Source organism: Corythoichthys intestinalis, chromosome 8, assembly GCF_030265065.1.
Source record: "Corythoichthys intestinalis isolate RoL2023-P3 chromosome 8, ASM3026506v1, whole genome shotgun sequence".
In the NCBI taxonomy this organism is placed as follows: Eukaryota; Metazoa; Chordata; class Actinopteri; order Syngnathiformes; family Syngnathidae; genus Corythoichthys; species Corythoichthys intestinalis.
Window position 1 is genome coordinate 32579553 of NC_080402.1, and position 26050 is coordinate 32605602.

General features: G+C 40.4%; 2 protein-coding genes across 2 annotated transcripts in view; one reads left to right on the forward strand and one right to left on the reverse strand.

Moving 5' to 3' along the window:
• Positions 1–5476: 5476 nt before the first annotated feature.
• pglyrp2 (peptidoglycan recognition protein 2) lies at positions 5477–18682 on the reverse strand. Its single transcript, XM_057843663.1, has 4 exons — positions 18526–18682; positions 11735–12595; positions 8488–8698; positions 5477–7737 (listed from the first exon to the last, which is right to left on the reverse strand). Exons 1-4 carry the CDS (start codon positions 18599–18601, stop codon positions 7434–7436), a joined length of 1452 nt encoding a protein of 483 aa, XP_057699646.1. The 5' UTR covers positions 18602–18682; the 3' UTR covers positions 5477–7433.
• Positions 18683–24915: 6233 nt separating this feature from the next.
• The window catches only part of LOC130920738 (mucolipin-1-like), a 39972-nt gene continuing 38837 nt past the window's right edge, over positions 24916–26050 (forward strand). Inside the window, exon 1 of the mRNA XM_057844148.1 lies at positions 24916–25074. Coding sequence (XP_057700131.1) covers positions 25047–25074 — 28 coding nt within the window. The 5' untranslated portion in view covers positions 24916–25046. The remainder of the gene's footprint in view (positions 25075–26050) is intronic.

Consider the following 26050-nt stretch of genomic DNA (forward strand, 5'->3'; position numbering starts at 1 on the left):
CTTTAAAAATCAAACAATGTGATTTTCTGTTTTTTTTTGTGTGTTTTTTTTTCACATTCTGTCTCATGGTTGAGGTTTACCCATGTTGACAATTACAGGCCTCTCTAATCTTTTCAAGTAGGAGCACAATTGGTGGTTGACTAAATACTTATTTGCCCCACTGTAATGTTGCTAATCAATTTGAATTTATTATTATGTATTGATTTTACTACATTTTAGTTTTCAGTATCAAATGGTCAAAAATGTAACTTGAGTATTTTTACAGTATGGATGTGACTTTTTTTTTTTTTAATTCAGGCAAATTGATGCGCTTTGTCTTTTCTGTTACAAACAAAACAATGTTAATAAAGTTATACTTTATTATAAGTTGATCTGTTACTTTTTTTTCTTTAATAGAAAAAAGGACACAATGTTAGGCAGAGGTGTACTTGTAATAGTAATTGTATAGAAAAATGATACTATAGTGGCGGCAGAGAGCTGGGGGCGGTGAAACACTAACGTCTTCTTGGGGGGGGGGGGGGGGGGTAAAAGAAAATAATTGAGAAACACTGTACTAAGCCATACTTCTTACTTTTACATGAGTAGATTTGTGAAGAAAAAATGGTACTCTTACTCCGCTAGTCTTACTCCGTTTTAGGCTACACAAGAGTCGTTAAACTTTTGCTCTTCATTCTACATATTATTCTTTTTTTTTTTTTTTTGCTAGCGATGCTAGCAAAAATTGCCAAGAATAGCGCTACTAATTTCACCAATGAGACGTCGGAACAGTAGCACAATCAGATGCAAGGTTGCCGTTCTATAATCATGCCAGTCCTAAATGTTGGTAATAATTGGTCAGTTGGTAATAATTGGTCAGTGAAGAAAACAACAGTTTGGACATGAAGTTTATGGTATCCTGAAAAAAGCGATCCAACCAGGCCATTGTGAACATTTTTTTCCTTTGAAATACAAAGGTAACATCAAAGACATGCAAATTCCGACAAAATAGGCCCAGACGTTAAAGGGTCAGGCTCAGTCAGGAAATCATGAGTAAAGGCTAAGCTAAACAGCTAAGCAAAACACCTCCAAATACAACAATGGTTCTTCTAAATTATGATCCTTTCGTTGATAATGTGAAACAAACACTTGACTGTTGGATGGTACTTCCTGTATCGATAATTGGATGAATCAATTTGATAAAAATGAATATATTCTCTAAATTTGTGTATTTATTTCAGTCAATTCCGCTGCCTCTGCCAGATGTGTTCTTTAGTACAGTAAAGAAACTTTTTACCACTTTCATTTGGAACACGAAAAAAATCTAGGTTGCGTCTTACACTCCTATACCTCCCTTATGAACGAGGAGGACAATGTTTTCTAAATTTAAAATGGTACTGTTGGGCTGCTCAATTACGTTCAATGACATTTTACTTTGCAGATGAGGCACACCCATCGTGGTTGTCTATAAAGCAGGCATCAGTACCATGCCTACCTTTAAGACTCTATTTCAGTGGTTCTTAACCTGGGTTCGATCAAACCCCAGGGGTTCAGTGAGTATGTCTAAGGGGTTCGGCGAAGGTAAAGAAACGCAAAGCTCTATTTTCGTACGCAAAGTGGCTTGTCAAACCTGGTTTTGGACTGGTTTGCTCACAATTTACATGCTAAACCCATTCTTTTAATTGCTAGTCCTCGATCTGATGGGAGGAGGAACTGGTCTGCTCAGTGAAAGGTGTACTCGCACTTGGTATGAGGTAATACAACAAATCGACGGGCAGTGTGGTCTCAAGTTTTGCCCTGCTTATAAAAGATCCTGGCAAAATGAGATAAATTTTGAATGGGGAATTTGCTCAATTATTAGCTTACTAGCTTCGATACATCGGTTTTGATTTTGAAAAATAATGCTTTATTATATAATTCCGAGGGGTTTGGGGAATCCACGTGTAACTTGTGGGGTTCGGTACCTTTTAGCAAGGTTAAGAACCACTGCTCTATTAGTACTCTGCTGACCTCAAAGTTTTAAAAAGCAACAACAACAACAAAACAAGCAACCCATTTGCCAAAAAATGCATGGACATTTGGCATAAGGCACATCAACACGTTAAGGATGTTCCTCAAATTTTTCGGTATAGTCCTCTGTGGGGTGATTCAAATTTTGTACCAGAAAGGGATGACGGTGGTTTCAAAATATGGGCAGAAAAGGGAATTGGAAAATTTTCAGATTTTTATTTGAACAATATTTTACTTACATTTGAAGATCTTTCCAACAGATATCATATCCATTAATAACACTTTTTTAAATATTTGCTGGTAAAACATTTTATTATTTCAAAATACAAACAAAATGAATCAGAACTGCCACTGTCTATTTTAGAAAATCTGACACTCCCACATCATGAGAAGGGCTTAATTTCTTGATACTATTCGGTCTTGGTAAAGAGTGATGATGAAAACTCAACTGATAGATTGGAAAAGCAAACTATTAACACATGAATAAAGGTCGAAACACACAGAGTCCGCCGCGCTACGCTCAGCTCCGTTCCGAACGACGCAACAAATACGTTTGTATTGTAGTCAATACCAGGTGGTCCACATGATCCGCTCAGCTCCGATACGGATGCGCCTGAGTCAGCCTCTCCGATCCGTCAAAACTAAAATACGTACGAGGTCTATTTTCTGGTCCATCAACCTGCGGCTGGATCAAGCCCTGCTGTTTAGCACGCACCAAACAGGAAATATAACGACAGCAATATCCGTTCTTTCAAAGTAAATAATGTTAATAAAAGTATTATGCATCTAGTTTTAACCATATTTTATTGTAATTTACACCAAAAAAAATTTATAAAGGTCATTTGCATGGGATGCACAGTGCTTGTGTATCTCCAAACAATATATTTTAAAATGACTAAAGGAAAAGACATTCTTCATAATACTATTCTCGCAGTCGGCCATTCGGGCATTAATGGCGTCACTAGCCACAACAACGCGTCGCCATATTGAAATGGGGTCAAAACACGAGTCACAAGCAGTTGCTCTGTCGTGCATTGTAGTATAAACGCGTTGAACTTTTGTCTTATATGCGGTCTTTTTTTCCGTCGGAATGACTAAAAGTTGCCGTGTAGCAAGTTGTAACACAAGGAAGTGTTCGGAGCCACATTTGAAGTTCTTCATTCTTCCTCGTGAGAAGAAAAGGACAAGCAATTGGCTTAAAGCAATCAATCGAAGAACAGTAAAAGAAGACGGTTCCGTGGACCAGGGTACATTTACGCTTGCAGCCGACATTTTATTACTGGTGAGTAAACTTTAATCGTTTTTTTTTCCCCCAATTAGCTGCTAGGATTCAATAGACTAGGCAGTGGTTATTATTACCGGAACCAACAACTCGCAAAGCGTTAGTTTTCTTTTGCCATGAACTGCTCTGATCGGTCAATCGGTATATTATTGGCCTGGTGGGAATTGGTTATTTTGCCGTGACGTGTTCACGGCTAAATAACGCTTGGAGGCGAATTACCAGTTACAGCAGAAATAATCACTCCGTATATACTACCAGTTTTCTTAGTTCCACACAGTTCCACGTAATTGATAAAGGTCAACTTACTGGGTGACTTTATGAGGTAGTTGTAGATGTTTCCGAACTCCACTGCAGGCATTTCCTTTGGATTGTTTATCCAGCTATCGGCTGCGACTTTGTATGGGCAGATTTGCATTGCCTGGTACACCAGACTCACCGCTGTTCCAGCGATTGAGTCTGGCCACCATTCAGCGGATACAATTTCCAGGGCGGAGCAAGCCACAGCAAACAGACAGCGGAGTGGACCAATCAGCGACGGGCAGACGTGACGTTTGTAAAACAACGAGGGCAGGACGAGGGACTTGCGCGCGGAAGTAAACATACGAGGAGAGCGGAGTTTATTCAACATGGCTAGCGCGAGACAGACTGTTGTCAATGACTCGTGTCGATGTGTTTTTGGTCATTTAAAACTAATTTTACCGTGGATTGGAACATATTCTCGGCTCTCCTGTTCACATCAGTGTTGTTGTGGAGACAACTTCCGACGCGCATGAGTGACGTTGCTCGTTAAGAACACGTCACGCAAATAAACGAATCTGATTTGCCGATTGATTTTGTAACTACTCGAGAGGCCGTTAATGGGCTGGTTCCCAGATTTTTCTCTCAGTGTTTGAAAAATACAGGGAGAACAGTCTGGCCGGGCCAATACACGCTAATTTTAAGTTGTATCGCCTCATGTTTAAGACGTTTTTATGAAAAAAAGACGCAAAACACAGCTGAAATATATGAATTTCAGACAACGTTTGTCTACGGATGTTTACCTGTGCGTGCCCCCCTCTCAAAATGGCGACACGTTGCTATGCGAGATGACATCATCGTGACATCACGCTAGCCCTTAACGATATTGGAAAAAACTATTGTTGCAATTTTTGGGGGGTTTGCGATATATTGCGATATTTAAAAAAAATATATGCTGTATATACTTTTTTTTTTCTCAAAGAAATTTTCACTGGATGACTTGAATTACTGTTTGGAAAGACTTTGGATGACTCACCATCACCACAGTGTACAGTGAGCCCTCGTTTTTCGTGATTAATGGGGACCAGAACCCGCCGCGATAAGTGAACCCCCCCCCAATTTTTTTTTTTTTTTTTTTTTTTTGGTGTGTTTTTTGTGCTAAATGTATTTATTCAGATTTAGCATTGGAAAGAGATCCATATAACATGTTTTTTTCTCAGTTCTTCCCCCAAAGTGGTTTTAAAAATGTATATAAATAAATGTTTTTCAATCACTTCAAATGTCATAATTATGATCAGTTTTAAACATAACTGTCCAACCAAATCATTTTTGAACAAGAATAAAGTACTGCAGTAGAAAAATGCTTGGCTTTATTAAATGCCTCTGTTTATCTACCTTAGCTGTGACTCTTGGAGTGACATGTAGAAATTTCAAACTCCTCATGATCACTTCTGGCATTTATTTTATATGTCTCCAACATCTTCACACACACACGCACACACACACACACATTCATTTCAGCGCGCTTCCTTGCAGAAACTGTTTAACAAGTTAAACGATGATTGACACATTGCTCCGCTTTGAAGTCCGGTTCTTTGGCAAGATCAAAGACAACGAGCATCGTTAACTTTAATAAGCAAGTGCTGCAGTGACTGTAAGGAACAAAGGGCTGGGAGAGGGAGGGTGTGAGGCTGTGCACAGAGCAGAAAGCAAGGCGTATGTGGATTAAAAAAGATAAAAACTATCACACGTGCTTGCGATGGGACTATCGCGCACACGCACATCGCGATGGCGATGTTTAAACGATATATCGTTCAGGCTTACATCACGTCGACTGCGAGAATTGTAGCGTCACGAGGAAGTGCTGCATTGGTCGTCAGCGCGACTCTCTTTTATTGGTGTTTTTGATGCGGCAACGCGAAGAGAGCGCGGTAAAAAATAAACAGTTAAAAGTGAGCTAGACTCTGTGCTGATTTACTGAAACTAATTGCCGCTGGCAATTCTTGCAAGTGCTACACTATGTTTGTGTATATATGTGCGTGCGTTAGAGGTAAGACCTTAAGCCCAAAGCATGCCCGACCTGAATTTCGGGCATGGTCGGGCCTAAAATGTCAATTATTACGTTCGGGTCGGGCTTCTCTCTCGCTAACTTTTTTGTAATAAATATATATTTTTATATGTCAACTAAATCGATGTATGGATGTTGAACTAAGGAATACCTGTAAATAAATAATTTGGATGAAACAGAAGGCGCTGTATGGGAATTGCGAACGGGAGCCGCGCGGAGCCTCTCCTTGTCAGAGAGGCGCATCCATGTGAGCACAATATCCCACACAGAAATATATTAAACAAACTTTTCCAACGTTATTTCATTGTGTAAATGCATTCATAATGATGATAAAAATATGCAGACAATTTAAACATTTTAAAAACTTGCGTTTTTTTTTTCTGCCAACTCGTGAAAATTAAAATAAATGTCAAATGGGCTGCTGCATTGAATTGCCAAGAAAATGAAACATGAAATACATGACACACAAATATAAAATATATAAATGTTTATTGAATATGCATATACCCTCTTGTTAACTGGGAGATTTCTTTACAAAAGACAGGCTTTAATTTGTTTTTCCAAGTAATGCTCTGACTGACGCATCGCATCCAAATTTCGTGCTCCGGCCTACAAATAAAACATAAAATTTCGGGGATTTTTTCGGGCTCGGGCCTGCAAACCAAGTTGATTGATCTGGCTCGAGCTGGGTCGGGCTTTAATACCCATGGGCCCGGGTCGGGTCGGGCTGGATTTTTTAGCCCCGATCTTAACTCCAGCGCGCGTGAGCATATTTGTAGAGGCGGGGGAGTTGCATCCGCGGGTTATTGTGTGCTTTTGTGTGTTTTGAACTGAATTTAACTGTACCTAAACTGTATTATTGGCCGTAGTGCATTTTTGGCGTGTTTTTTCCACCTGAAAATACTGTCACAATAATAAACTTTGTGTTGATCTGATCAGGTATAGTCTCCTCCGTTTTGCGCATGCACGTCTAGAGTCCGCGGTTGGACGGACCGCATGAGAGTCGTATGCTGTGGGCATTGGGCATTGCAGGCGATCTGCATTGTATTTGTAGCGTCATCCGGAACGGAGCTGGGCGTAGCGCGGCGGACTCTGTGTGTTTTGGGGGTGAGGTTATTGCAATACAAATGGTTGACGAGAGTATACATTCAGCTGTAAAGTTAAACAGCTCGTCCACCGATATTTCAGACACCTGCATTAAATGGTAGGAATGAAGGACGAAGGACGAGGATCTCTTCTACATTGTGTTTGGGACTGCCATGAATTGCAGGGTTATTGGACAGAAGTGGGCCGCATTATGTCGTATATTGCTGGGACTGATGTACCTTACAATGCAAAATTGTTTATACTGGGGATTTACCCAAGAGACCTTGTGATCTGCAAAAAAAAAAAAAAAAAACAGACTTTGATTGACTTTGGACTGCAACAGCCAAGGAGGCTCATTGCGCTATTCTGGAAGAAAATGGACACACCTCCAATTAATCAATGGATTAAGGAAAAACGAACTCTGTTAAGCTGGAAAATCAATTTATGTGGTGGGAGGGAAGGCAGAGGATTTTGAACAAATATGGAAACCTTTATTGGACTTTATTGACAAGTGGGGTGTACAACCACCTGTGGTATCCAAATGTGTGAAATTATTTTACTTGTTGGCTGTTTTGTTTTTTTGTTTTGTGTTGTCACGTTGTTGTAAAGTGTGTATAATCAATAACAATATTGTGGGGGCAGGGAGGCATCAAAACTCCAAATCCAATTCGAATGCTGCATGAAATACAACTTAGTGATGAGTCTGCTTTATTCTGGAGTCCCATAATCGCATGGTCTCATGAGCAGTCTGGTGTTGTAAGACCATATAGCACGTCAGTTTCTGAAATGGTCCCATTTTGTTATTTCGGAGAAGAAGGCATCACCAGGACAGGAAGTGTAGTTGACCATCTGCCTGTGGCCGTGAACAGTGTAGTTGGCCACAAGCCTCCCTCCGTCCACTGCACATCGTGTCAAACGATGGCGTAGAAGGTCCATGGCGTGTCGTGACGGAAGAGCGGACGTATAGTTGCCGATGATCGACACTCCAAAGCCACGACTGTTGTGTCCTCGCGTGTGCGTGCCGAGGAGGTTCCAACCGCGGCCTTCGTAGACATAACCATCGGAGCCCACCACGAAGCTTTTAGGAACGCAAATTACATGTTGTTAATGCGAAATACTTGCAATAGTTGAATGTCAATGCGCTGTAATGGTGGGTGTATGGTCAGAAATTACAGCCACCCATGTTTTTCTGCCAATTAATATGAAAGGAAAATTTGGACATGCATAGCCGTCAATGGCATAGCCTGACTTGGGTGCCAGTTGAATGCCAATGCGCTGTAATATAAAAGTGTATGGTCAAAAATCACAGCCACACGTTTTTCTGCCATTTGATATGAATGGAAAATTTGGACATACATAGCCGTCAATGGCATAGCCTGACTTGGGTGCCAGTTGAATGTCAATGCGCTTTTTAATTGTAAGTGTATGGTCAGACATCACAGCTACACATGTTTTTCTGCCATTTGAAATGAATAGAAAATTTGGACGTGCATAGCCGTCAATGGCATGGACGTGCATGGCGTGCAAAAATGCCATATAGCAAAAAAAAAAAAAAAAAAAAAAAAAAAAAAGCCACAAACCATAAAGCAAGTTCAATTTTGCCATATGGCATAAAAAAATGCCACATGGCAAAATCCCTTTTGCCACATGGCAAAAAAATGCTACATGCCAAAATCAATTTTGCCACATAGCAAAAAAAAATGCCACATGGCAAAATCAATTTTGCCACATACAAAATACCACTTTTCATTCTCAGCCCTGCTGCAAATTCAAGCGGCTATCAATTAGCATTGTTAGGAAGGAGAAAAGACGTAAGAAAATGTGTCACCTGTATCCAATGTCACTCCAGTTACGGACTTCCTGGTGGAAGCGCTGCATGGCCCTCATGTCCATGGAACACTGTGAAAAGGACAGGCAGGGCTGCGAGGGCTCATAGGTGTGGTGAACGTAGAGAAAGTGGAGTGGCAGGGACAGCGGGATGGGGGTTTCCTTGCGATCGTTTGCCCTCCATTGGCAGCGAGGGATGATTTGAGGACAATCTAAACCAAATGGTCAGTTGTGTTTTAGTTTCACTTTTCGCAATAGCCTACAAATAAGATGCTGCAGAAGGTGGGTCAGTATACACTGGATGGGCGGGCAAAGATTGTGCACTTCTTTGCACATCCATCCATTTTTAGAAAACATTTTCAGTAGTCAGGACTGGGTGTTAATCATTCACTGCCAGCCTCTGGCAGTCAAATTAGTCAAACACCGTCAATGGCAGCCAATAAGTTAAATTAGCACCCTTTAAAGGGCTGAATACAGTGATAGAGAAAAACCGAGATCAGTTTTGGATTTCAAATCCAAATATTGGTTGTTCAAAGGTATTCGACCTAAAACAATTAAAATTGATTTGCCCAGTGTAATATGTAGCGTGATTTGAAATTGTCTTTCACAAAAATCTATGGAAAAATGCACAGAAACTACTTGAGCCTATTGAGAAGAACTTGGCTCCGCTTTGTGTGCCTCTTTGTACCACTGGTAATTGTACTCTTTTATTCATACCGTGTGAGTTTTAAACTGTTGAAATCAAATACTATTATGTTTCTTCAAGGTTAAAGTGCATATGACATGACAAAAAAAATCTTAAACAGCATTATAATTGGAATTAAATTCATATTTTGAGACGATTCAACTATATACAACAATAGCGCTCTGGCGCCTCCAGCTTGGTGATGACGTGAGACAATGAGCGATTTAGCATTGAGCCCAATTGAGGAGGAAGCGTTTTTCAGCGATTCTGGTTCAAGTGTGGATTTTTCAAATGATATTGTCGATGCAGAGGAAGTATGTGACATACAGCCATATGTTTGAGTCGTATTTGGAGGAGGAGGAAGATTCAGAACGAGAAAAAGGTCTGTGTCGGCGCCCGCGTGGCGTCTCCGCTCGTCTGCGTGGCTGCTGCGTGCCCGGCGGGGCCCGCATGCGGCTGAATGTTATTGGGCACGCTCGGGCGGGGGGTCCCGGTGCTGGGATTGGTGGCGGGGCGGCGCAGGGTCGGTCGCCAACGGGCTTACACTCACTAGGGATTCACACGATTACTGGGTTCTAAATCACAGAGATGATTTGTGTACACTCTATTCCTTTCTATCACTTAGCTTATAGACTCCCCCACCTTCTTCCCCCTCTTTCCCTGGTCAACAGGCCCCCCACATGGTGTCAACCGGAAATACATTTAGCTGACGATAGCACCAACATATTAGTAGTTAGTGTAGTTAGGCGTTCAATGTGTTTCTTGTTGTTGTGGTTCTTCTCTTTCTTCTGTTGTGTTTCTTTTCTTCTGTTCCCCCATAACCCCGTCCTGTTCGCTGTTTTGTCATAATAAATGAGGTATGTTGAATGATCACAAATGGAGTATGTCAGACTCTCAATGTGAAACATTAAAACTGTTCAGACTATCCGGGCACTTAGACTTCCATTCTCAAAAAAAAAAAAAAAAAAAAAAAGAATGGAAACAGGGTGACAGAGACAACAAATACAAGGCTGACCCCTAGACCAGACTGCCTGGGCAACACAAAATGTCATCATTGTTTTTTTCTCTCTACTGCAACATTTTTACAGGATAGTCTTTGTAGCTAAGTATTTTTGATATGGTCATGAGAAATAACAGTCTTGTGCTAAATGGAATATGAAATCATAAAAATGCATTTATTCAGTATGACAGGGCTAAATTACTGCATAATGGTCAAAATTGCCGACTTCCTAAACCTCCCAAATGGTATTTTATGCCACCGGAGTTAGTCCGGCTCTTGTTATTTCGCTGCTGAACTCGGAGACGGAGGAAAGATCGTACACAAAACTAGAGGCGTGAGAGCTAGGCTACATGCTAACCTGAACCGAGCAGTTCTTTCATTCCTCTTCCTTGCCTTTTGAACACAAAAAATCACACAAAACTACCTCGAATCATGTCACACATGGTGGTGGGAGTAATTGCCTTCAGCCTCCGGCGGCGAGCAACTTTCAGCAGACTATAACAGCTCGTCATTCCCCTCGTGTGCTCAACGCCTAGGACGCAGCAGGGGAATGAACACCGAAAATGGCTCATTCTCGGCGGACAAATCGGCCGACATCGGGTGGCCTGTCACATCCCACGGTAGCCGGCTGATAAAGGCAAGCACGCTGTGCTTCACTGGCCAACGGTAAGCATTGTCACCCACAAAATACAAGCACCTCCTTATTAAAACGTGTGCCACGATCCCATTATTTGACATAACATAAAACACGTAGGTTACTCACTTCCTTGTCCGTCCAACAGACACTCAATTGTCGGACTTGTTTTGCCCATTCTTCACGGTGAACAGGATCTTTTGGAAACCCAAAAAGGCTCACACCACTCTCACTGGTGTAACAATAAAAGCCTGCAGCACATTGGGCTGGCGCGATGCGGAAAATAAACGAATTAATCTGCAAAATCAGTTGAATCCGCAGTCCTTCTCCACACAATAGTATGACTGTACAGTCATTCTCTGACGTCACATTTTCCTCAACCCTAGACTGTGGCCGGAAGTCACTCATTTTCATGGGGCAGGATTCAAAAAGTTGAATAAATATATCGATCACTTCCACACACACCCAAGCGGTCCATTTCATTCAGGAACATAAAATACTGCGTGTAATATGAAATAAACATGCTTTCTTGTGTCATATGCACTTTAATGCTAGGCTTTAGTGTTTCTGTTTTAGGTTAGTTGAGGCGCGGGTTCTTAAAAAGTCTAAAAATGTCTAAAATCCAATCATTTGAATTTAAGTCCTTAAAATGTCTCAAATTCTCCTAAAATCTCACAAAAGGGCTTAAATACAATTTTGAAAGGTCTGACAAAAATCGATTGACATTTTTATTTAGAACATGCATAAACTCCAATCTCGCTTTTGAATGTTTCGATTTTTGAGGATGCCAATGTGTCTTAAACTGTATACAGTATGGTCTTTAAAATCATAAAGTCTTAAATTTGTCTTGTTGAAACCTGCAGAGACACTGTGAGGCTAGGATTGGACGTAAATTTAAAGGTAAGTTAAAGGATAGTGTTCAGACTTACCCCAATACTTGTGCACAAATTCTTTTAGTCCTTCCTTGACCGCCTTGTTGACCCCAGTGTCCAACGCAATCCACTCGGTCTTCTCCAACCTCCAGACCAGTGTGAGTGTGTCCATCAGCTCCTTCTGAAGGTCAAGGGGCTCCAGGATGGATCGAGAGATTTCCCTCCGCCTTGGACTGATATGTCTGGACAAAGTATCAAGACCATGGTCTGCTTGCAGAATAAAATTATAGTATTCTTGCAGGATCTCACTAAGAGCAGGAGGTTCTTTAGAATTAGGTAGTTGGCTGATATCCGTGCCAAGTATTAATCCATCCATACCCCCGTTGATAACTGCATCGGTGGCCAGGGTAGCAGGCCAAAAAATTTTAAACACCTTGGGGCGCTCTACGCTGTCCCAACACCCGTCGGGGCCTAAACGGTTAGACACGGGAATGTCCTGGAGGCTCAGGAAAGTTAACCCGAGCGGCCTTCCCAAGGTGAGTGGGAAGAGCCCAATGGTCGAGTTCCCCTCCAGTTTGGCTTTGAGTCCACATTCAATGCCCAACAGCAAAGGTGCCAAGGCCACCGTGGTGCCGTCCGGGGCAAGTGTCACGCCTCGCTCTTCGCCGCTGTCTGTTATCATGTGGTGAACTGCCTTGTCAAAGAAGCTGAAGGACGAGGCATTGAGAATGGCCGTCTCCAGCCCCGCGATGTCAGAAAGATTATTCGAAGCCCCCAAGAAGTGGATAGTCATGGCGTCGTCATGACCAGCGGTCCGGCGAAGGGCCCTGATCATTGACAGCGGGCAGAGACCCGGGTTGGACTCTTCCACCTGTTGCACCGCATGGATGAAGTTGTTCATGCTCCGCAGGTGGACACCTAACAGCAGAGAAGACGAAAATGTGTGAGAATCCTCCGTTTAGAGGTCTGACATACCTAGCTCAAAATTTTGAGGATGTGTCACTATCTGATGTGGTGCAGAACCTGTAAAATAAATCAGTGAGTTATTCCGGCGATCCTAAGTAGTAAAGTTTCAATGTTCTTATGCAGCAAGACAATGTATTCTTATGCCACGGCACAAACTTTGGATGTCTGTAATACATAATGATGGTAAATATCTCAAATAAAAGACTCATCAAGGCTGTAAAAATAAAATAATTGACTGGTTATGCAGTATATTGTATAAATGTGACAATGGTAAGTGCTTTGGGCACTGACCTTTTCAGTCACTCTTTATTAAATACAACAAATAGAAGCTCGAGAGGTCTTTGGTCATTTTTTTTCATGTTTATTTTATTTACTTAAACCTGTGGCTATAGATGTGTTGTTTTTTTTCAATGTATATCAAGGCATGGCAGCATAGTGGACTAGCGTGGCATAGACTTCACAATCAGTAGATGGGAAACGGGGTGCGGGGCCGCTCCATAGGGGGCCTATTTTCAAACACTTAAAATTCAAATATTTTCAAAACCAAAGCCGCTGGTGACCTAAAACCAAAACAGGCACCTACAGTGCCTTGCAAAAGTATTCGGCCCCCTTGAACCTTGCAACCTTTCGCCACATTTCAGGCTTCAAACATAAAGATATAAAATTTTAATTTTTTGTCAAGAATCAACAACAAGTGGGACACAATCGTGAAGTGGAACAAAATTTATTGGATAATTTAAACTTTTTTAACAAATAAAAAACTGAAAAGTGGGGCGTGCAATATTATTCGGCCCCCTTGCGTTAATACTTTGTAGCGCCACCTTTTGCTCCAATTACAGCTGCAAGTCGCTTGGGGTATGTTTCTATCAGTTTTGCACATCGAGAGACTGACATTCTTGCCCATTCTTCCTTGCAAAACAGCTCGAGCTCAGTGAGGTTGGATGGAGAGTGTTTGTGAACAGCAGTCTTCAGCTCTTTCCACAGATTCTCGATTGGATTCAGGTCTGGACTTTGACTTGGCCATTCTAACACCTGGATACGTTTATTTTTGAACCATTCCATTGTAGATTTGGCTTTATGTTTTGGATTATTGTCCTGTTGGAAGATAAATCTCCGTCCCAGTCTCAGGTCTTGTGCAGATACCAACAGGTTTTCTTCCAGAATGTTCCTGTATTTGGCTGCATCCATCTTCCGATCAATTTTAACCATCTTCCCTGTCCCTGCTGAAGAAAAGCAGGCCCAAACCATGATGCTGCCTCCACCATGTTTGACAGTGGGGATGGTGTGTTCAGGGTGATGAACTGTGTTGCTTTTACACCAAACATATCGTTTTGCATTGTGGCCAAAAAGTTCCATTTTGGTTTCATCTGACCAGAGCATCTTCTTCCACATGTTTGGTGTGTCTCCCAGGTGGCTTGTGGCAAACTTTAAACGAGACTTTTTATGGATATCTTTGAGAAATGGCTTTCTTCTTGCCACTCTTCCATAAAGGCCAGATTTGTGCAGTGTACGACTGATTGTTGTCCCATGGACAGACTCTCCCACCTCAGCTGTAGATCTCTGCAGTTCATCCAGAGTGATCATGGGCCTCTTGGCTGCATCTCTGATCAGTTTTCTCCTTGTTTGAGAAGAAAGTTTGGAAGGACGGCCGGGTCTTGGTAGATTTGCAGTGGTCTGATGCTCCTTCCATTTCAATATGATGGCTTGCACAGTGCTCCTTGAGATGTTTAAAGCTTGGGAAATCTTTTTGTATCCAAATCCGGCTTTAAACTTCTCCACAACAGTATCTCGGACCTGCCTGGTGTGTTCCTTGGTTTTCATAATGCTCTCTGCACTTTAAACAGAACCCTGAGACTATCACAGAGAAGGTGCATTTATACGGAGACTTGATTACACACAGGTGGATTCTATATATCATCATCGGTCATTTAGGACAACATTGGATCATTCAGAGATCCTCACTGAACTTCTGGAGTGAGTTTGCTGCACTGAAAGTAAAGGGGCCGAATAATATTGCACGCCCCACTTTTCAGTTTTTAATTTGTTAAAAAAGTTTAAATTATCCAATAAATGTTGTTCCACTTCACGATTGTGTCCCACTTGTTGTTGATTTTGACAAAAAAATTAAATTTCATATCTTTATGTTTGAAGCCTGAAATGTGGCGAAAGGTTGCAAGATTCAAGGGGGCCGAATACTTTTGCAAGGCACTGTATTTTAGGCATATATGAGTCTCCATGAGCAGCGGCATCAGAAAATTCAAAGTCGTTCCCTAATAAAAATCCAGATTACGGGTAGTTATTTTTTTATATGAGAATAACAAAATTTAAAATGGCTACAAATTTCTCAGATTTTACGCGAGATGCACAAAAATCACCAAATGCAGAGATAATCACCTATATAGTCAGGATCAATAGCAATACTTAAATATCATATAAGCCCGAAATAGCGACTTAATTTTTTTTTTATTTAGTACAATTTTTACATAAGTTTTTAAAAGCGAACAAAACACTCAATTTTCAGCTCAGAAACTTAGTACTTGAAGAAAGCATGTAGAATCATCTTAATTTTACTCAACAAAAGCAAAGTTTGCATTTTTTCTTGATGGAATCACAACTTATTTAGGTTGAATTCCGATGTCCCTATATCCTCAGCACATCTTGCCAGCTATTTGGCCCTCGTCGTTTTTAGATTGAGCTGCTACAAAAAATAAAACACGTAAAAGCAATTTTTTTTTTGTATGGACACAGAATTGTCCAAATTAATAGCCAAAAACAAAACAAAGAACTTTTTAAATTGAAAACTCTTGTAAATAAAGGCGTAAATCCCAGAATTTCTATAGACGTGAATGTAAAACATCCTTGATTCTTGATTAAAAGAAAAAAAAACGGGCAGTTATCATTCATTTACGTTTGCATAGTGATGGTTGGGACAAAACACTACCAACTTTTCAGGATGCTTAAATTGTCCCCACCAACTTTTAAGCAACCATATTTGCCTTATGTAATGACTTATATATAGGTTATTTATATTGCCTTCCCATATGTTTTACTTGTAAGTGACCCTACCATTGTTAAGTGAATTATTTTTATTATGTTTAGATTTACATTTATATGTATATGTATTTACATGTACATCTTTTCACTTGCTGAATGTGCCAGTCCATTTTTTCCTCCTCAACGCACATTTGATTGGCTGATGATTGACCCTCACACACACCCACATTCGATATTAGAGATATGAGGGGTTTTTTTTGTTTTTTTGTTTTTTTTTTTACAATACAGTATGTCGACAACATGCCACGTCCTCCACCCCCTTCGAAGAGGAGGGATAATAGAAGTTTTTTTCGGCCATCAGCAGCCACTGTTAGAAATGTAAAAAGTAGGGTTGTTCCGATCATGTTTTTTTTGCTCCCGATCCGATCCCGATCGTTTTAGTTTGAGTATCTGCCGATCCCGATATTTCCCGATCCGATTGCTTTTTTTTGCTCCCGATTCAATTCCAATCATTCCCGATAATTTTTCCCGATCATATACATTTTGGCAATGCATTAAGAAAAAAATTAATAAAACTCAGACGAATATATACATTCAACATACAGTACATAAGTACTATATTTGTTTATTATGACAATAAATCCTCAAGATGGCATTTACATTATTAACCTTCTTTCTGTGAGAGGGATCCACAGATAGAAAGACTTGTGACTTTGTATATTGTGACTAAATATTGCCATCTAATGTATTTGTTGAGTTTTCAGTAAATGATACTGAAGGCCATGCCCAATGCATGATGGGAAGTGGAACCATGACAAGTGAAACTACAACTGTGCTAAGTGCTACCAATTCATATATCTTCTCTGCGATAGGATATAATTCAAGATGTTAAGAAAAAGATCAATTGCTACCTTGCTACCCCACATTGCTTCCCATGATATTCCTAATCATAGGGAGAGGGATTGTAAAGCTTTAGCCAAGTAAAATAAGGCTCCTAAAGCTGCCAAAATTCACTCTACTCATTTTACGCTGCCTTCTGGCTCTCTCTATTGGTAAAAAGGCGCCATTACAGATTGAGCGTGACAATGCCAGAGTGTGATGTGCAGCGCATGCATTAATTGCGTTAAATATTTTAACGTGATACATTTTTTAAAAAATTTATTACCGCCATTATTGGAATAAATTTGATAATCCTACCTTAAGCCTTAAACTAAAGACTCTGGATAAGTGTAACATATAATGTCTGTAACGTTAAATACAATTAGAAAATGATTTAATTAAAATATATATATATATTAAAAAAAGGCATGGCCGATATTTTTTTGCCGATTCCGATACTTTGAAAATGACGTGATAGGACCCGATTGATCGGGATGCCGATCGATCAGGACATCTCTAGTAAAAAGACATCATTGTTTTGGAAGTGGGGAACACACCATTAATTTAGCTACTGTAGGTCCGACCTGCATCACTGTTAGAATAACATTAAACTGTGTGAACTTGCTAACCTGCAAAACTCAAGTAGGAAGCTGCTTCGAGAGAAGTGTCCTTCTCCTTGTGTTTTCTACTGTTAACATTAAATAAGCTGTGAGAAATGTAGTAACCTCTGCTGGCAACTATGGAACTAGAAAAACGTTAGCAAGAAGCTGCTTAGAGAGAGAGGGGTGCTGCATAACCCCATACGTAGCTCACACAACACAACATCCACACAACAATCATAATTAATTATGTACATTTAAAAAAAAAAAAAAAAGTGTTTTGAGGGGAGTGCCGCCCGCTACCCACACTAGCTTTGTTATTGATTGGTCGACCGTGATCAACGTCATGAGCACCCCTGATTTAGTATATCAATTAATTAGGTTCATATTAGTGAGAAATGTAGCCCTTACCCCCATTCACCCAATCTGTTTGGTATTATTAATGTCCCATCCTGAGCAAAAAGTGGACATGTAGGTATGCTGTAATATCATCCCTACCAATGTTGAGACCAAACCTACGCTCTTCATTTCAAGCTAAATAAAGTTACGCTATTTTTTTCCCCATTCATGTCATTGTTTTCTCAATGTTTCAAAGTGCATGCATGGTGCTATTTTAGATAATAATTACCTTGAATCCTCGACCAAATCACTCTTGAGACCCTCCTGCCTGTTTGTATGCACTAAAACCTTTGGCCTGTTTCCATTTCCACCTAAATTCGGCGTTAGAACGAAGCGTGTGTTTGAGTTTGTTGCCGTGAAAGCTACTATGACGCTCTGCCTGGCCCAGCCCCCTATGGCAATGTCTGTAGGAGCTGTCTCATCAACTGATAGTGAAGTCTTTGAGCATGGCTTCGGCTTGAGTCCAGGTAAAACAATGTTATATTGTCTGAATAAATTAATATATTACTGAAGCCCTAGACAGAATTATTCCAGCACAGTATAATACTAGTTGGCAAATTTGCCTCACCGTCTGAGGTTGTGGGTTTAAATCTGTGCTACGACCCCCTTTGTGGCATTTGAACATTCTCCCTATGTTTGTAGTGGATTTTCTCTGTGTTACTGAGTTCATCCCACATTACAAAAACAAATGGATTTTTAAAATGGTAAATGGAGAGTACTTATATCGCGCATTTTTCTACATTGTTACAATGCCCAAAGCCTTTTACATTAGCACACATTTACTCTTTCACGCAGACATTCACACACAACGATGGTGCTGCTGCCAACCCATTAGGGAAAATTTAGGGTTCAGTGCCTTGCCCAAGGGCACTTTGACAGTGGGCAATCGTAGCCGGGAATCGAACCACTGACCCTTCGGTCCCAGGACAACTCAAGCTTCCAATTGCACTACGCCCATCCCACATTTTGTGTTTATTATAATACAGTATCTGACAGAAATCCAAAACATACCTGTCGGCCTACTTGACATGAAAGTGAAGCAGTAGGATGACACCAACATGAAGAACAACACTTGAAGAGAAGCCATTTTAGTTTAAATGAATAACGGCTCCAAAGTACTAAAAATATGCAGCAGCATTTAAACTTTACTCTGTTGCTCCCAGGCTGAGTAGGGGGACTCAAATGTGTATGCGTGCACTTGTGTCTGTAAGGGCGAGCACACAACTTCAAATATTTATTCAGCCAACAGAAAGCTGTATCGAGAGCAAAACAACGAGCGCCCCAATGGAAGTTACAAAGGTCAGAACATCATCAATCATTGAGTGGAAGTCCATCATCGTGTTGATTACGTTCATGAAATCCAAAATAAATATTTTATATACATCCATTCGCTGTTGCGACTGTTCTTATTAGCCAATATGTAGTACAAGAAGAGGGGTACACATTCAACTTGTCAGCCAATCAGTGGACATATTGACTGACAACCGTTCACACTCTATAGATCAGGGGTGGGCGATTAATTCCACAAAGGGCCGCAGTGGGTACGGGTTTTTATCGCAAGCCATTAAGAGGACCCCTTTTAATCCATCTAGTGTTTTACAAGTGCAATCAGTTGATTCCAGTCAGGTGCTTTCTGCTGAAAACTCATTGGTTAAACTGTCTTTGTTGGTTCAGTTGGAACAAAGACTAGGACCCACTGTGGCCCTCGAGGACCAGTTTGCCCACCACCCCTGCTATAGATAACGTAAGATAAGATAAGATAAGATAAGATAAGATAAGATAAGATAAGATAAGATAAGATAAGATAAGAAGGCCTTTATTGATCCCACCATGGGGAAATTCTCGGTGTTAGAGCAGCAAAGATATAGGTCACACAGAAGCGACGGCATGATGCAGCCGTTAATGTATAACATTAGCAGCAAACATTCAAAAACATATACGTACAGTGGGGCAAATAAGTATTTAGTCAACCACCAATTGTGCAAGTTCTCCTCCTTGGAAAGATTAGAGAGGCCTGTAATTGTCAACGTGGGTAAACCTCAACGATGAGTGACAGAATGTGGAAAAAAAAACTGAAAATCACATTGTTTGATTTTTAAAGAATTTATTTACAAATTAGAGTGGAAAATAAGTATTTGGTCCCCTTCAAACAAGCAAGAATTCTGGCTGTCAAAGAGGTCTAACTTCTTCTAACGAGGTCTAACGAGGCTCCACTCGTTACCTGTATTAATGGCACCTGTTTTAACTCATTATCGATATGAAAGACACATGTCCATAATCTCAGTCAGTCACACTCCAAACTCCACTATGGCCAAGACCAAAGAGCTGTCGAAGGACACCAGAGACAAAACTGTAGACCTGCACCAGGCTGGGAAGACTGAATCTGCAATAGGTAAAACGCTTGGTGTAAAGAAATCAACTGTGGAAGCAATTATTCGAAAATGGAAGACATACAAGACCACTGATAATCTACCTCGATCTGGGGCTCCATGCAAGATCTCACCCCGTGGCGTCAAAATGCTAAGAACGTGAGCGAAAATCCCAGGACCACACGAGGGGATCTAGTGAATGACCTACAGAGAGCTGGGACCGAAGTAACAAAGGCTACTATCAGTAACACAATGCGCCGCCAGGGACTCAAATCCTGCACTGCCAGACGTGTCCCCCTGCTGAAGAAAGTCCACATCCAGGCCCGTCTGTGGTTCGTTAAAGAGCATTTGGATGATCCAGAAGTGGACTGTGAGAATGAGTTATGGTCAGATGAAACCAAAATAGAACTTTTTGGTAGAAACACAGGTTCTCGTGTTTGGAGGAGAAAGAATACTGAATTGCATCCGAAGAACACCATAACCACTGTGAAGCATGGGGTGGAAACATCATGCTTTGGGGCTGTTTTTCTGAAAAGGGACCAGGATGACTGATCTGTGTAAAGGAAAGAATGAATGGGGCCATGTATCAAGAGATTTTGAGTGAAAATCTCCTTCCATCAGCAAGGGCATTGAAGATGAGACGTGGCTGGGTCTTTCAGCATGACAATGATCCCAAACACACAGCCAGGGCAACAAAGGATTGGCTTCGTAAGAAGCATTTCAAGGTACATCACTGCTCTAGAGGAGATCTGCATGGAGGAATGGGCCAAAATACCAGCAACAGTGTGTGAAAAGCTTGTGAAGAGTTACAGAAAACGTTTGGCCTCCGTTATTGCCAAGAAAGGGTACATAACAAAGTATTGAGATGAACTTTTGGTATTGACCAAATGCTTATTTTCCACCATCATTTGCAAATAAATTCTTTAAAAATCAATGTGTTTTTTCCACATTCTGTCTCTCATGGTTGAGGTTTACCCATGTTGACAATTACAGGCCCCTCTAATATTTTCAAGTGGGAGAACTTGCACAATTAGTGGTTGACTAAATACTTATTTGCCCCACTGTATACCCAGTGTTCTTTGTATAGGCCCATATACACATGTTATAATCACACTTCCATACACCCACATGTAAATATGAAAACACTCTAATAGTCTGTACATAGTACAGAGGAAAAAATAGGTGGCAATGCGGCAGTGCAAATATAGAGTACAGAATTGGAAGCAAAAAATACAGTAGTGGGGTATGTTGGGTATTGCACAGTATAATCACAGGTGCAGGACTGCACATTTGCACTAGTGTCCGGCAGTTTGTAGAAACTTCCCAATGTTCTTATTAAACAGCCTGATAGCGGCAGGTAGGAAGGAGCGATGGAATCTCTCCTTTGCACAGCGAGGGTGTAACAGTCTATCACTGAAGGAGCTGTGGAGTGCTGTTCGGGTGACCCGTAGGGGGTGGGCCGGGTTGTCCAGCATTGATGACAGCTTTGCCATTACCCTGCTGTCCCCCACTGAGTACACTGAGTCCATGAAGCAGCCCAGGACAAAGCCGGCCATCCTCACCAGTTTGTCCAGCCTCTTTTTGTCCCGGGCTGTGACGCCGCCTCCCCAGGAGACCACTCCATGGAATATGACCAATGCAACCGCCAAGTCATAAAAGTTCCTAAGGAGTACCCCCTGAACTCCAAACGACCCCAGCCTCCTAAGTAGGAAGAGTCTGCTCTGACCCTTCCTATAAAGAGCGTCTGTGTTGTCGCTGCAAACCAGTTTATTGTTCAGATGAATACCCAGGTACTGGTAAGTTGAGACTCTCTCCACATCCGTTCCCTGGATATTCACTGGTGCAGGTGGAGAGTGCCGGCACCTGCCGAAATCCACCAACAGCTCTTTGGATTTCTCCGCGTTGATCTGCAGGCTTGTTCTGCTGGCACCAGTCCACAAAACCCTGAGTAAGTTCTCTGTACTCACGATCATCTGTGGGGAGAACAAGTATTTGATACACTGACAATGGGAAAACCCATTGGCATGGTCAGATGAAGCTGACAATGGGAAAACCCATTGGCAGTGTATCAAATACTTGTTCTCCCCACTTATTCCGCCTGAGATGAGGCCAACGATCGCAGAGTCGTCAGAGAACTTCTGCAGATGACAGGTAGGGGTGTTGTATCTGTAATCCGAAGTATAGAGGGTGAACAGGAAGGGAGCCAAGACAGTTCCCTGCGGTGCCCCAGAGCTGCAGAGAAGCATGTCAGACACACAGTCCCGTGTCCTCACGTACTGTGGCCGGTTTGTGAAGTAGTCCTGGATCCATGTGGTGAGGTGGTGAGCCACTCCCGCCAGCCCCAGCTTGTCTCCCAATAGGGTGGGCTGGATAGTGTTGAAAGCGCTGGAGAAATCAAAGAACATGATCCTCACAGTGCTCCCCGCCTTCTCCAGGTGGGAGAGTGAAGTGTTGGGGAGGTAGATGATGGCATCATCCACACTAATACCAGGCTGGTATTTGGTATATAGATGGACAATTCTGAGTATTTAATGAATGTCGCATGCATTGTTGGGAAAAATAATTGTGTCACAAAATTTGTGACACATTTATATATATATATATGTATATATGTATATATTAGGGCTGTCAAACGATTATAATTTTTAATCGAGTTAATTACAGCTTAAAAATTAATTAATCGCAATTCATCGCAGTTCAAACTATCTATAAAATATGCCATATTTTTCTGTAAATTATATATATATTCTGTAAAATAAATTGTTGGAATGGAAAGATAAGACACAAGAGGCATATATGCATTCAACATACGGTACATAAGGACTGTAGTAGGCATTTCACTCTACTGTCATTTAAATCTGTCTATGCTGTCCTCACTCCGAAGCGTCTACTTTTTCCAAAGCTTGACAGCTAGTGAACGACGCTTTAATAATCAGACTTCTTCCTTTTTCATCTAATTTATTAACAAAATGGCCTCAAACCATTGTCCTCTTTAGACCGTCGTAAAACTACAAAAAAAGTACACAAGCATTGCATTAGCAACAACGTTAGCTTAGCACGCTATACAGGTTCACTAAACGTAAACAAAAAGCGTCTCATACAAAAAATATAACATTTCGCTTACTAACATACATTCTTTACAACAGCCATACTTACGGACAAATCTTGTCCAAGGATCATATAAGCACATTACAACGTAGGCGTCAGCCCGAGACGTCCTGCAGCCATTTTGAACTGGCAAGAGAACAATAAACCATGTCGCAAAGCGACCACAAGAGTTCGCTGTTGGACAGCACAAAAAGCCTTGCTGTAAAATTTACCAAAAGGCAGAATACTGTCTGGGCGGGACATGTGCGTTAATTGCGTCAATTATTTTAACGTGATTAATTTAAAAAATTAATTACCGCCCGTTAACGCGATAATTTTGACAGCCCTAACATATATATATATATATATATATATATATATATATATATATATATATATATATATATATATATATATATATATTAAATCAAATTTTAACAATGTCACTTCATGCTGGCAGTGGTTTCTAATATTTGTAAATTGTTCTATTTTTACACCACTTGTTGTGAGCATAGATATATAAATATGAGGCTAGATGTCGTAAGGTGGCGTCATTGGCGTGAGTAACCAGTAACCATCTTGCAACAGAAAACTGGCTGGCTGTACTGTAGCAACCTAAACACTGCAATTGGCTTGCCACCAATTCAGGTTGTACACAGTGTACTGCCTACAATTCGCCGAGATAGGCTGCAGAACCTCCGCGTGACCGCGACCCTTGTGAGCATAAGTGGCTCAAAAGATGAAAATACTCTTTAACCAGCTGAAATATTAACAGAATTACAAATTGTAAATCTGTGAAACTGTATTTGTTAGCAACGGTGGTGGAATGTAACAAAGTACTTTGTTACAGTACTTAAGTACATTTTTTTGTATCTTTACTTTACTTGAGTACAAATATGAAGTGGTACTTTTACTTTTTACTTCACTACATTTTGCAACAGGTATCTGTACTTTTTACTCCACTACTTTTCAAATTGTCGCCTTTGTACTTTTGTTTGTTTTCTTTTTCCTCATTGTGGATTGATAATTTCGTTTACATGCACCTGTTTGCACCTGATAGTTGCTTGCAATCCGCCATTAAAGCTATATTCAAGCAGGGCGAGAACAAAAAGTGGTATTTAGTATGTGGCAAAATTGATTTTGCCATGCGGCATTTTTTTGCCATGTGGAATTTTTATTTTTTTGTATGTGGCAAAATGGATTTTGGCATGTGGCATTTTTTTGCCATGTGGTGAAATTGTTTTTGCTATGTAGCATTTTTTTGTAATGTGGCAAAACTGATTCTGCCATGTGAGTTTTTGAGCTTGTTAAGCTTCTATTCACAGTGCAGACCATTTTATTGCCTGTTATTTCCATTCTGCAGTTTTAAATAAAACTGATCATCTATTACATTTTTGCATCGGGAGAAAATACTTTTACTTTTTACCTGTAAATTATATTTTGAAACAAGTACTTTTTTGTACTTTTACTTGAGTAGTTTTTTTCATAGATACTTGTACTTTTACTTTAGTATTTTTTAGTATGTTCTTGTACTTAAATAAATTTTAAAAAGTGAGTACTTCATCCAACACTGGTTAGCAACAATAAGGAACCTTGTTTACGTGCTTAAATCCAGGCTGGATGTTGAAATAAAACGTTTTTTAAGTGTGCTAAAATATTTGCTTACTGCATCTTTGAATTTGCTGACAAACCAATCTTTTTGAACGTCGGTTGAAAATTGAGCAATCATAACTCGTTCAATGTAATGTTGTTTAATCGAATGGCTCTGTTGTAAAATGGCCGACAAGAGATTACGCCAGTTACCGTTGGTTTACCATGTATAACAGAAATCTAGTCTTATTAACATGATATTTGTCTTTTTTTTTTGAGAGAGAGAGGAGGGGCGCTGGGGAAAAAACGTTTGCGTTGGTCACGTGACGCGTGGCCATGTGACCCCAGACCGGAAACTGATCGAATTGCCTGCCGACAGACCATCGGCAGGCTCTCCTCTCGAACTTGAACAAATACTTTACGAAGAGTAACCAACTTAATGTTTTAACAACCGGACCTAAATGTATACGTTATAAAAACATAAACATGTCAGTGGATCATCATGACAGCCCAGGTAATGTTGATTCCTACAGCTTTTGTTTACGCGTGACTTATGTTGATATTTTTTTGTTATTGTATTGTTTAACTATCTATTATCGAATTGATCTATTACAGTTCAGTTATAATGTTTTTTCTATATGGGTCAAGACGTTTTGTTTGTTTTGCTCTGTCACAACAACTTTAGTTGTTTTGACACAACAGAAATGGCATCATCGAGACATTTCTATTTCCACCACCTCGTCATACCTTCTGAATAATCTAGGTTTATTTGGATTTTCTTTCTCACCTTCTAATCTATTATTCCTGAACTTTGACACTGAAAAGTTGTCAGAGCGTGAACATACATCAATGCAAATAAGTGTTCCAAATGTTGCTTTTTGAATGAAAATGAAACGCATGAATTATTTGAGGATAAAGTCCATATATACACACACCCTTAAAATCTTATTGTTTTTTTGTACATTGATATTTAGTTTTTTAGTTAACATCCTTATACATTTTGAATAATTTAATTATGTTCTTTAAGTTTTTGTTGCTTTCGCACAATCCTTGACTGTAGGGTAGAGACTCAAATAGATTTTTCTTTGTTTTATTTGCACTGAGCTCATTTAATTGTCAATGTTGTTGTGACTTTCATTTTAAACCATCCATGAGCCTGATTTATTTGGTACACCTGCATAATGCTAGAACTCAACCTGGAGGTTGGGTGTAAATCATTAATTAAGGCTGAAGTACAATAGTTAGGTCATTGCATTATAGTAAAAAGCAGAAGATAGATGGATGAATCTGTCTCTTCTGTTGAATTGATTCATAAAGTTTGTTGTTGATTTATTAGATTTTTAAATAGGTCTTTTGACTTAATATTTGTTTAAAACAACACAAACAGACTGTTTACCACCTTTTTTTTTTTAAAAATGAGGTATTCCATTTTTGCGGGTTTAATTGCTAGGTCGTATTTGGCCTATGGCAGCGTTGCTGCCATACGAGAT